General features: G+C 30.1%; 2 protein-coding genes across 4 annotated transcripts in view; both read right to left on the bottom strand.

The window, feature by feature from the left end:
* Window positions 1-4,734, bottom strand: part of LOC122633401 (DNA-directed RNA polymerases I, II, and III subunit RPABC3) — a 68,429-nt gene extending 63,695 nt beyond the window's left edge. The window contains exon 1 of the mRNA XM_043821229.1: window positions 4,621-4,734. Within this exon, the coding sequence (XP_043677164.1) occupies window positions 4,621-4,693 (73 nt within the window). The 5' untranslated portion in view covers window positions 4,694-4,734. The remainder of the gene's footprint in view (window positions 1-4,620) is intronic.
* Window positions 4,735-6,181: 1,447 nt separating this feature from the next.
* Window positions 6,182-12,578, bottom strand: LOC122633399 (phosphatidate cytidylyltransferase, photoreceptor-specific). 3 transcript variants are annotated; one of them, XM_043821224.1, is made up of 11 exons: window positions 12,071-12,578; window positions 11,872-11,910; window positions 11,548-11,672; window positions 11,372-11,468; window positions 11,120-11,296; window positions 10,625-10,827; window positions 10,374-10,530; window positions 10,144-10,281; window positions 9,929-10,060; window positions 9,696-9,830; window positions 6,182-9,530 (listed from the first exon to the last, which is right to left on the bottom strand). In XM_043821224.1, exons 1-11 carry the CDS (start codon window positions 12,137-12,139, stop codon window positions 9,441-9,443), a joined length of 1,362 nt encoding a protein of 453 aa, XP_043677159.1. In that variant the 5' UTR covers window positions 12,140-12,578; the 3' UTR covers window positions 6,182-9,440. The 3 variants fall into 3 exon arrangements, with proteins under 3 accessions (XP_043677159.1, XP_043677158.1, XP_043677160.1); XM_043821223.1 differs by having other exon boundaries at window positions 10,129-10,281; window positions 12,071-12,517; XM_043821225.1 differs by lacking the exon at window positions 11,872-11,910 and having other exon boundaries at window positions 10,129-10,281; window positions 12,071-12,368.
* Window positions 12,579-13,923: the final 1,345 nt, after the last annotated feature.

Below are 13,923 nucleotides of genomic sequence, written 5' to 3'. Positions count from 1 at the left end.
ATTTTCACATATCGTAGCTTTGTGAATTTTATTATCATGTTAAGATATATAATAATATCGAATATTTTTAATAATGTTTGTCGTTTCTTTTCCTTATTTGTTCTTTAATATTTTATTTCTGAAATATAAAATAATTACTGTCTGAAGAATATTGAACAAAAAGTTTGGATCAACGTTCGATCGAAAACTTATAACATGCATACATTCAATATACATACTGCACATACATATGTATAACGTATGTATGTATATATAAATACTATTATGTATAAATACTTCTTTTCAAAATAGGATATTAAAAAATTAAAAATGAATTGTTAATGTTGGCTAATTTCTCAAGTTATATAATAATTTCTTTTAGAAAAAAAAAAAAAAAAAAAAGAAAGAAAGAAAAATCAATCAGATTATAGAGAATTAAAAGATAATTTAAACGAAATGGCGTTTGAAAAGATGTACGAAACCCATCGATTTTCTCGGTTTCTCGAGAAATTTAAGAAAAATAATGAAGAAGAGGAAAAGAAAAGAAAGGAGAGAGAGAGAGAGAAAGAGAGAGAGAGAATAAGAAAAAAGAAAGAAAAGAATATATACATCGAGTAGAGGTCGAATTTTCGTTAGGTTTTGGAGTTGGTAGAACGTCGGTAGTTGTTAATTCATTGATTACGAAGACGATCCAATTTATCCGACTTATCTACACTTGCCCTACTTTCGTCTAGGAACGTCGCAAACATAATATTGGAAAAGACGTTTACGGCTCTGTCCATGTATGATATCGTTAAACCTCAAGTATGTCTTTCAGGATTCTTTGAAAGCCCTTATAAAAAAGAAAAAAAGAAAAAAAAAACAGAAGAGAAAAAAGAACAAAACAAAACAAAACAAATAAAAAAGAAGAAAAGAAAAAAAAAAGAAAAAAAAAATATTCGATGTTGACGAACGTCTTTTATGCCAAAAATAATATTCTACATCCAAGAGCATATATAACGCGACGGAAGCTTTGACGGACGAGAGGTATGCCACGCTCGATTCGGTTCGCCGTTTTCGTTCGAAGTGCTTTCAGAGAGCCCGATCGTGCTATCGAAAATACATGGCTGTCTAATCCAAAACGTTTATCGACGAAAGATACGATACGCTTCGATTAAAAAAGGTCGGATGTTGTATAGATGTGAGCAAGGGGGAGGGAAATATGATAGACGGAGAGAAAGAGATAGATAGATAGATAGATAGATAGATAGATAGATAGATAGATAGATAGATAGATAGATAGATAGATAGATAGAGAGAAAGAAAGAGAGAGAGAGAGAAAGTATACGATCATGATAGCGAGGATTAAAACGGGAATCATGCTCGCTCGAACGAAAAAGAACGCACGTATTTTACATCTTTCGATACTTTCGAGAGACCGATTCGATGTGTGTGTGTGTGTGTGTGTGTGTGTGTGTGTGTGTGCAAAGTAATATTTATTTAAACGAATTATTACGATATCGTATCATTCTCATGATTATGAACTTTGTATGAATATATAGTATGTGAAATTATCTTTAAAGCAAGAACTCTTAATAATGAATAATAGAAGATTGTATAAAATCTGATCAAAGAAAAACGTTTTCGGATGTGTTAATATTTATGATATTTACATCTCAGATTTATCCACATAGCCAACCTAGCCATCCCTTTAATCTTGTTGTCAATCGATTTAAAAATTTACGATTGCAGAGAGAGATAAGACGATATAAAATTTCAATAACTCTTCAAATCCTTCCGAGAAATCTCAAAAGAAAGATAAGAAACGAAAAAGCAGAATAGAAAGAAAAACTGCGAAAGGAAACTCGACGAACGAGAACTTTCGTCCGTAAGACGCCAACAAGTATAAAGAAAAATAAAGAAAGAAAGAAAGGAGCCAAGGAGAAAAAAAGAACTAAACGAAAAACAGAAAAGAAAAAGAAAGACAAAAAGAAAAGAAAAACGAAAAGGAACGCATAAGGAAAAGAAAGGAAAAGAAAAGAAAAGAAAAGAAAAGAAAAAGAAAGGAAAGGAAGAGGAGAAAAACTAAAGGAGAAACGACGGCGATAGTATTGCTTCAACTTACGAGGGAAGCGTGCGCGAGAAAAGGGGAACGCGAGGAAAAGGAAGACTAGAAGGAAGAGGGTTGGGTAGGGGTAAAGCGATAGAGAAAGAGGGAAAACGTTCAAAGAGAAAGAAAGAGAGAGAGAGAGAGAGAGAGGGAGAGAGAGAGAGAAGGAAAGAGAAGGAAAGAGAAGGAAGAGAAAAGAGCGTGCGCCGAGCACGACTCCCTCCTGAGATGACATCTTCCGCGACCTTGGAACGGAGACTGACCTTGACCGTGTCAGTCCCCACCAATGGCGCGACAGGCTCGGTCGGCTCCGCGTTCTCTCTCTCTCTCTCTCTCTCTCTCTCTCTCTCTCCCCCCTCTTCCTCTCTCTTTCTATCACTCGCGCGACATATTACGCGAATGCGATGTTGCTCAACGTTGCTGCTGCTGCTGCTGCTGCTGCCGCCGCCGCTGCCGATGCTGCTGCCGATGCTGCTGCGGCTGCGGGCATCGTTGCTGCATCGACCGGCCGCCGCCGCAACGGCAGACTGCCTACCTCCTCCACCCCCACCACTATTTTATATATCAGTCCAACCTCCCCAATCTCCTCGCTACGATCGGTGGCATCCAGCAGGCTCCTTTCCAACCCCTTCGACGCACACCAGCTACCCTCTCGTCGCGTCACCCGCGCAACCAGCCAATTCCCTAATCCCCTTTTTCGGTTCCTCCGCCGACCGACCGACCGACCGACCGCTCCCTCCCCCTTCATCTTCTCCTTCCATTCCTCCTCCTCCTCCTCCTCCTCCTCTCCTTCATTCTGCACCTACTTCCACCCCAAGCGTAGCCATCTTTCTCTTCGCTTTAGTACGTTCCTGGCCCCACTAACACCCATCGGCCGCACCGCGTATATCCCTACCCTCCTACCCACCCTCACCCCCTTCTACCTACTCTCTTCCGTCTCCCACCTCCCACCTCTCGCCTCCCAACCTCCAGAACCCTTTCCTCCTCTGAGATAATATAGGTGAAAATATAGGGTGACGCGATTCGGCTAACTCCTATCTTCAACCCTTATTGCTCTACCTTTAGCCCACTAGTTTCTTAACTTTGCTCCCTAAAGTCTCTCCCCTCCAAACCATTCTTTTCCTACTTTCTATGGCGAGTGACCGTTCTATTTTTACTCAAGTATGTATTCGAACTTTTTTGTGGTTTATCTCTTTTCGCAGGATCGGGAACAATTAGGGAGAGTTTCAATTTAGCGTTAAAAAAATTTAATAGAGACTAGAGTTATTCTTATTCTTATTCTTATTCTTGATTTTCTAATGATCTTCGTATCTTTCGTTTTATTCTTTATCTTTTATATTTGTTCTTTTTCATTTTATTTTTCATTTCTGGTAACGTCTAAATGCTCCCTGTAAAATATTATTTCCGATCAATATGGAACATGCTTGCGACCTTCGCTACGACCCATTCCCTTTCCCTCCCCTCTCCCCCCCCTCTCTCTCTCTCTCATCGCAAATTGGTCGATATCGATTATATTTCTAGATATATATCGATTTCGATGTTTCGAGTTATACGTTGATAATCAGCATATTCAATTGATCATTTTATGTCAATACTTTCAAGCATGACTAATTGAGAGTCATTAATTTACATAAGAGAGAAGATAGTTGTTTAAATGGCATCAGAATTAAAATTAATAAAACATCTGAAACGATTTAGGTGGAAAAAAAAAACAACGAGAAAAAAAGAATTTAAAACGATACGACTTCAAAAACATTCTTCGATGGAACAAGCGAAAATACTATAAGGAGTGAGTCGATCGTTTAACGTATTGTTTGTTTCGTGCAACGAAATTTTGAAGATAATCCAATACAAATAATATATCATAATTTTGTACAATCGTTTTCTCGATATTGTAAAAAACAGAAATATTTTAGCAATTCTGGTGAAATATTTTTTTAATCCATTTTTCACAACGTATACTTCTAATGATTTAATGTTGAAGAATATTAATGACAATCAACCAATACGTAAATCAAATGTATTATAAATAAATAAATAAATAAAATTGTTAGTAAAATACTCTTAGGTCATCAGTTTTGATAAAAAATTAGTAATGTGAACGTAAAAAAAAAAAATACTAGGAACGTCACTTGGAAATTAACTTGAATTATAAGATATCACGGTTGTCTAGCTTGTTTGAACGTCCCGCCTTTGCTGTGAATCAGCCGGTAAACAAACGGAACGCGTGTGCTGAACGAGACCCTGAAATGTGACGTCGTCGAATCTACGATCGATTATCGAATAGTACTCTTTATCCAAGAAAAATGATGCAGTCAAAGTTGATGTTGATCGAATGACGAATTTCTTTAACGTATTTAGATTTTCTAATTTTAGATACACGTACAGAACTGTCACGCCATGTGCTTTTTCCCGGCAACAACCTTGAAGCATGGGAGACCTTCGTGAGACGTTTCTCATAAAATCACTTAAAAATTCACTATCCTATCTTGCGATTGTTGTAAAATATCGTAATAACGTACAGAAGAATATAAGTTATAACTTGAACTTACCCCTGTCAAACTTTTTGCCTTCTGGATCGATGTCTTTCACGTTGAAAATATCTTCGAACAGCACACCCGCCATTTTACTTGCTAATGATCGCTCTGCTCCCTAGCGGCGAATACTGAAATTACAAATAGGACCGTATCAAGAAAAAATATATCTAGGGACATGATGTATCTACGAGATTGTTCGTTTCACGAAATTAGATGTTCTTTATTTAGATTTATACGATTTCTTTTTTTTTCCTTTTTTTTTTTTTTTTTTTTTTTTTTTAATATATTTTACCGAGAGAAAAAAATTTCGATTAGAAAATCTATTATTCTCTACATGTATATTAGCGTTTAATTATCTTCTTTATAACCGTTCAATGTATAAAATAATATTGAACTTTTGTTTATATGCTAAAATAAAAATAATAGTTAAACGTTTCAAATGAAACAAATGAAAGCACACGATGGAAAATAATTACACTCGTATCTACATTTCTATTCGAATTACTGTGAACTTCGTGTTACCATGTTAACGCTGATGACTAATACATTCGATATAAAATAAGTCGGTAAAAAAAAATTAATTAATTAATTAGTTAATTAATTAAATGACCGTTTAGTTAATTATGAGCTTTCCAATAAGAGAAAAAACGTAACTAGAATAAGTAGATCCTTAACACGTTTTGCGTTTCCAAATTATTTCGTAATGGGAATAATGATAACCTTGAAAGTTGAATTTCCTACATCACAGATAGAGGGAGCCACATAACAGTTTCGTGTTTTTTACGTCGTACGATAATCGTTATCCTTTTATACGTAGCAAAAAAAGGGAACTCGCACTGCTTGATGTATATAACCCCTGATTCTACCACCGATGACGCATTATTACAAGACGTTACGTAAAAAAAAAAAAAAAACGAACTATCATAACATGTTATGCGATCCAAGAAAAAAAACTTAGTATAAAATTGTAGCAATACAAAACTGTTGTCCGCATATGCAAGTAAAAAGAAAAGAAAAGAAAAGAAAAAAAAAAAAAAAGGATTATTTGTTCGTAACATTAATTTACTACTAAAATAAAAAATTTCTATTTGTACGATTATTTAATTGTTCTTATTATTAAAATTTGATTCTTGACAATGATTGAAATTAAAAAAAAAAAAATAAATAAATAAAAAGGAGAAATTCAACGACTTAAAATATCACTATATATATCTCATTAATATCGTTAATAAATTATGAAAATTTGTATAAACAATTGTCGCGAACGTGTATTATGAGAAAACAATATATATGTTACGAAATAAAATTGTGATCTTTAATACTGTCACGACCATTATAGTCTCTGATATTTACCATTCGTTTTGTAACATCGAAGGTGATAGTCATAAAACACATTCCAATGTAGTAATTAAAGAACAAACACCACCTACGTTTATTGCTAACGTATATATCGTTAAGGTAAATTACTATCGAAATTTCGTACGTCGCTAGAAAAATGTGAACACTGTAATTGAAGTTGGTATAATTGTAATTTCTTGATCTAACCAATAAAAAAGTTTCACGCGTGCTATTTGTAAAACTTAAATCTTTCGTGTAATTTCAATTACGTTTAAGTACAGTTTGCTTTTTTACCGACGACATTAAATATCACATATCAATGTTTATTACAATTAATTCTAATTGTTTATATTGCACGGTATCGCAGATAAACAAAAAGAAAAAAAAATAATGAAAAGAAGTTAATAATAGGTTTCTTATAGAATACTTAATCTACAACACATTATCGATAATATTATCAATGCGAATAATCATTTGTTCGTTTAAACCTAATGTTCGTAATATGAAAATCAACTTAATAAGATCGATACTAAAAAATTAATATATAGTCGATCGGTTCGGTAATGCTTATCGCGTAATTTATAAAACAAATTACATGGTAAACAATACTGATTGTCCTGTTTTTTTTTTTTTGTAACATGTGGCAGTTAACGCATGTTGAAATCCTTTTTCATATGTATCTATAAAAGATCGCAAAAATTCTAGAAGAAAGAATTTCATTTTTTTTTTTAAAACGCTATGAATGAAATGTTTACACGAGCGAATGTCGTGACGCAGTGATGTGTCTGCTAGCTTCGAGCTTGACTCGAGGTCGAGAGCTCGATCATTTATTTTGTTTACGTTTATGTCTATCTGCAATGCGAGGCATTGAAGTGATATTTCAAATATACACATGTGTGTGTATATACGTATATACATATACACATTGATTTCTCTTAATTAATTTTTTTTTTCTTTATTGATCATATTAAAGAATGCAATAAGCAATAACACTGCAATATGCAATAACAAAGTTTTTTCTCTGATGTATTTTTAAATGTTTGATATTTAATAAGAAACCTATAAAGACTTAAAAAAATCTAGTATTTCTTATGTTAGTTTCACTTTTCTTTTTATCCCATTAACGTTAATAGCGAAATCATGAAATTTGAAATTTGATTATCCGATAGTCTACGATAATTACAAATTCCAAGTATTAAAACAATAAAATTTCTAGTATTTTTATATAAAAATATATTGTCAAATATGAGAGAGTTTTTTGATTAGTTTTCGATAAAGAATTAAATGTCACTTATATAACGACAAATCATATTTTATTGTTACAATGTCACTACATAAATATATTATTACTATAAATTTGTATTTAAGTTATATCGGTTTCATATATGTTTATTTATATAATCTATTTGTTACTGCACATAAATCTCCTTTTATACATACAGAGTATCGTACGTTAAAATAGAGAATTTATGTTACATTACATAAATCCATACAGATATAGATATATATGTATATGTATATGTATATGTATATATATATATAATTTTTTTCTTATATTGTCTAATAAATAAATATACTTATCTTTAACCATTTATCTATTATTTTTTCTTTCTTTTTTTTTCTCTATTTATCTTCTAATTCAAATAGACCATAACTTTCTTTAACATTTAGATTTCAACATCAAAATCTGTTAATACGTAATGTAATAATAAAGAAATGTACAAACATTAGTTTATATTAGTTAGGTACATTTTGTATTTTATCCGCGCGTTATATATCTGGTTCATCGACTGCAAGAAAGACTTACAGCATTTTATTTGGAAATGTAATACAATCACATAAAAATACCAAGTAATTGTGCCATGTCAACTTAACAGATAATATAGAATGCATGGAAAATAGTATTAAACGTTAATAATATTTTTATGGTTGACAATTGGCGCAATTCAAGGTTACATATTAGGAACGTTTGAAAATGAAATAATATCAGGTGCCGATGTTTGTAACTATTCGGTTACGTTTATGCATGCTCTGCAATTTTTCAAATTATTATAGAGCTCTTACTATATCAAATAATAGAATGATAAATCATAACATTTCTATCTTATTAAATAAATGTATCGTCATATTACAGTTATGTTTATTCTGCAAACAACGATGTTTTCATTTATCACAACTTAGTACAGACGTGCGATATTTGGAAACATCTTCGTTTGTATTTGCGCTTTTATAACATATTAACCATTATGGTACATACATATATACAAAAAAAAAAAAAAAAAAAGGAAAAAAAAAACAATATAATTAAATTTTATGAAATCTCTAGTACATTAGAATATATTATAGAAATAATAAGTACTAAAATTTATAAAAACAAACGATAAATACCACTATATTTGCATCTGTTACAATACTGTACTTTTCTAATTTGGGAAGATTTCTTATATAGAAGGATTGTTCTTTATCTTGTGACATTCAACAAGTTTTTATTCAACGCAGTCAAAATTTTCAACTTAGAGCAAAGAAATATAAATATTTAAGGAAGAATTATATACTCTCACAAAATATTTAAATTTCATTTAGGTGTCATTATATAATAATTTGTTATTAAATAAATATTTTATACAACATCGAATACAAGATGAAATCTATATTTTTTCTTAAGTCCTATATTTTTTTTCTTAAAAATGTCTAATCAGAATTGCTATTAATACTTGCATATAATGTATAATCCGCAACAAATAGTAAATATAATTTTCTAGAGGAACATGCAAGTATCCACATTAATATAAATAAATTAATTCACTTGATTTTCATATATATCATACATATATATATATATGATATATATCATACACACATATATATATATATATATATATATATATATATATATATATAATAATCGTTGAATGTCAATTATTAAAAAAAATTACGCTGCACGTCTAATAAGACATTCTTGCAAAATTGATTCATAAATGCGTAATTATTAGCAACTAATGTATTGAGATCTGATAAATATAGATACTTGTAATATTTAATATATAATTGGATGGAAAAATATGTTCCCTTGTTGAACATTATTTGTACCTGATTAAAGAAGTAAATATATGATTATAAAGATTGATACGCAAAAGCTAATATACAAAACACAGGATTTATCAAAGGCAATATTCTTTGGCTTGTGCTATTAGAAAAGAAAGTGGCATTTCTTAATAAGAGGCACGTAAAGAATCAGTTACAATATTTCGTCTAACTTATGCGGAATGCACAAAGAATCGCAAATATTTTATGGCATGTTTATCAATTTTCTACGATTTCGATAAAAGATTGTAACAGAGATTGGTTAATCTCTATTTATCAGTTACTGATATTCTTCGATTGTACATCCTGTTGATTGACACTTACAGAAATGACAGTAATAATTTCTCTCATACATTCATTGTATGCTATAGAAATTCTTGCAATAATCGTTAAGAGATGTGTATTCTTTTAAATCAATATATATTTAGCAGACCTCTGTTTTCTAATGAATCTTTTAAAGATTGAAATAATTGTAGTTGTTGTTCTGGTTTTAAACTATATACCTATAAAGGATAAAAATTTATATATAATTTGTATATAAATAATATAACAATTAAATCCAAGAAAGAATTAACAAGCAAATGATAAATTTAAAACAAAACAATAAAACATAAACAAACATAATAAAAGCAACAATAATAATACGAGCAATATTTGTTCCAATTTACCTGTTGCAAAAGTTTTTGAGGTGAAGCTGTTTGTATAAATGATGAAATATAAACATTGACAAACGTTGCCATTAAATATTGACAATCAAATCTATCCATTATTCCACCATGACCAGGAATTACGTCTCCAAAGTCCTATATTTCAATGATGTAATAATGTTTCTAATTAATATCAGTATTATGATATAAACAGAAAGAATAAAACGTAATCGTATTTTATATAATTGACTTACCTTAATTTTGAAAGCACGTTTAAAACCACTGGCGAAAAATCCTCCAAATGGCCCAATGACAGAACTAAATATAGACATTGACAAAGAGTGAAGTAAAAAGGGATATAAAGTCAATGTCTCTTTTCCATTGATCTGCGAAACAATATAATCGTTATACTGTTTTAATTTCTGCTATTGTTCTTTTATCATGATAATATTACCATTCTTGTAATTACTTGAAAACTCTTTGGCAAAAGATATTCTTGTGGTTGAAATAAACTAGACGGTTCACAATCCATTGTCATCCTACCTAAAACTTCGCTATACTCGATAGGACAAATGAAATAGCGATATTGGCACATAACATAGGACATCTGTAAAATAGTAATATTTTGATAATAATTTTTCTTGCGAATATTTTTATTAGAGGAATTATAAAGAAATATAACGATTGTTTTCTTATTACCAATAATCCAAGGAAAACTGTCGAAATTCCTCCACCTATAAAACCTTCCCACGTTTTCTTCGGAGACAATTTTATCAAAGGTGTTCTTCCAAAAAAGAATCCAAACATGTAAGCCATAACGTCGTTTATAACTATCATACTTACTGGTACGATAAACCTAAATGAATATATCAAAAAATAAATAAACATTTTAATATACTACCTACATTAATAACAGAAATTGATAATTATTTTATATATAGTAAATTTACCATATAAGTCCTTGGAAAATATTTTGTATTATAAGATAACTTTGTGTCACTACTATAAGTAACGCAACGTGTGTCCATGCAAACAAAGAGAATTGTTTCATATAATATTTCTTTACGAGTGACAGTACAAACCAAACAAAACCAACAATGTATAGACAGAATGAAATAAATCGGTGATATGTCACGAGTACACGCAAATATTCCTAAAAATAGAAAAAAGTTGTTATTCTTAATATCGTGTTAACTTAAATTTGCATTACGTTTTGGATTTTATTTAAAAAATTCATCGCTAACGAATCTAATAAACATAATGCACATTGTGGAAGCCTTATTAAGTTGTATGAGAAGCCACACAAAGATTATATAGATCTTATTTGTAGTAGCTCTTTTATTGATTTTGCGCCAAATTTATGTATATATTTATAACGTTTTATTTTAGGTTATAACAGATATATATTTTATCAAATAAAATATATATAAAATGAATCCATTTACCGTTTGATTGATTACAACTGCAAAGTAATCCATTAAATTCTCACCATAGAAGAAATAATTTGAAGTTATTAAAAAATACCAGGATAAAGATCTAAACCATGGTAAACCATGAATTCTATATACTGCATATCCAATATTAATGATTTCTTCAAAACATTTAACTTGAACTATTAATGTCTGTAAAAATAAATGAACACATAATGAGACAACATTAAAATTAATTACGTTTATTCTATCAAAAATAATATTTACCGTAATCATAAGTACTAATGGCCCACCATATATAATAAAACCAAATACAGCTATCATTACCGACGTTGAAATACTTCTAATAATCCAATTCTTCCAACTGAAAAGTATTTGTTAAATTGTTTAAAAATACATACTTGATAAGAAATTATAATCAAAACTATTATAATCAAACTAACCGATCTGAAAGACCAGAAAGAACAGGATTTAAAATTTGAGGAGTATGATGAGTTCCTTGCGGCAATGTTTTAGAAAGATCCTCTACCTCCAATTTCGCGTCATCTTCGGATTCGATTTCTTCCTTCTGTTAACAATATCAAGAACATTGTTTTTATATTAATTAAAAATATGATACATAAAAAACATTTTCTGGACATTGTCAGCAAATAAGGGAAATACATAAATAAAATAAACATTATTAGTACTTTAATATGGCATTTCATTAATATGCCAAAGGGCGATCCATTCAATGGAATATACCAATGTCAAATAATGATACATACTAGCGGGGGCAAACAATGTTGACGCGTCCCTGTTATTAGCTGTCAATAATAGATATTAATCAATTAAATGAACGTATACATTTCAAAAGTAGGAAGAATTTAATTAATTAATAAAAATCGATAAATACATTAATCCGCTTATTTGTTTCGAAATGTTCGCAGAATTATGTCTAAAAAGAAACATAAAAAAACATTTCACCTGATCATCAGTGACATCCCGCGTAGCTGCGGACGCATCTTCCACAGTTCTTTTTCGAAGTTCCGACATTTTTTACAGGATGAATGATTTGTAACTTTTTAACAAAGTAAAATTAAAATCTTAAATACTGCTGTCTGTCTGTGACCGTTGATACGAACGACACAACTGCATATTTATATGCATAAAATTATCTTACTAAACTGGGCGGACGTGACGAACCATTCGCGCGAATGAAATACCAGATTAACGCAGCGACGTCTCGTTCGTTCTCGGATCTAATCGGTATTCTTCGGAAAATCGATGATTAAAAAAAAGAAAGAAAAACACTATGGACGATTTTCAAGTAGCAAATTTCGTCGTATTATCAGAGGAGCGGCAAATAATTCTATTGCATTTAGCTTAGATATTATTGGCTATGCAGTAACGATTTGTCTTGGCGCGAATGAAAACAACCAATAAAAAAGCAGGGATATCCAAATTTAGTTTTCCATTATCGTCCATGAAAAGCGAGAGTTATTTAAGGAATGTTTATAACGAATACATTAGTCATACACGCATAAACGTACATTGCTCTTAATAGCTTTTAGCTTCTTTTAAAAGCTGAACAAAGTGTTATAAAATTCTATGATTAGAACGTATTATTAATAATATATAATATTACGTTTTCTGTATATAAGAATTTTATAACGTAGAAAGATATAAAGACACATTGTTATAGTTAGTACGATAATTATTATGGAATAGAAAACAAAAACTTTTTTATTACATATTCCATCTCAATTTTGATTATTTTAATTCTATACTTTGAATGTTTAATTCATCAATAAATCTTACCTGATTTATTTTTCTACTTACTATAATTTTTATCCATCTCCGATTATCCGATGCACGAGAACTTTTAGAGCATCGTTTGATTCTAATTATAGATCAACTATGTTACCAACATATGTATGGTTTGTTTTACTTGGGTTATTTATTTAGTTTGTTAACAGATGTCGTCATTTCAAGATTCGACAACGCAATTAATAATAATTGAATATCTTGGCAACTTTTTAATGTATTATCTTTTTAATCTAATTTAGTATACATCACTATACGCGATATGCTACGTATAAATTTCATTAGTATTATGTCGAAATAATCAACAATTATGTTTTCCTGTTTCGTTTTATCCAAGTGAAAAGATCGATCAATGTATTAATTAAATGCTTGAAATCAAGTATTGAGATAATTTTCAGTTTCGATTTTATCGAAATTTCGACTATTACCAAATTTCATATAACTTTCGAGAATACGCTTCAAATAAATTACGTATTTTTGTTTACAATAAATTCTCAACATAATACAACATTTTCTTTTGTTATAATTCGATACAATTATATGCACTTCGTTGAAGAATTTCACAAATATGCTCTTTCAAATATTCATGTAAGAAAAATTTGTTCGCGCATGCGTAGAGAGTTTATCAAATATTTATCGAAAATCATCCTCGTTAAATCCTCATTAAATTCAATTATTTAAATGAATTATGACTAATTGATTGAACTCCAACGTCATTCGATATATTCTCTTATAATCGTCTAATTAAAATATTTTTCCATCGTAACATCGCAATTGTTTCGCGAAATTTTTGTACATACGTTTATATAGGTTTCAAAATATTATACATACATACATACATACATAGATTTTTACTTTCGTATAATTTCATCTTTCATTACAAAAGCATCTTTCTTTTTCGACTATCACATCGGGCAATTTAATTTTATTATATTAAATTGTACAATAGAAACAATACATTTTTACAAGAACTTTATGTACAACTTACACATATCGTCGTATCGGAAAATAAA

The sequence above is a fragment of the Vespula pensylvanica genome, chromosome 12, assembly GCF_014466175.1.
Source record: "Vespula pensylvanica isolate Volc-1 chromosome 12, ASM1446617v1, whole genome shotgun sequence".
Taxonomy (NCBI): Eukaryota; Metazoa; Arthropoda; class Insecta; order Hymenoptera; family Vespidae; genus Vespula; species Vespula pensylvanica.
This window is presented reverse-complemented; position numbering and strand designations above follow the sequence as displayed.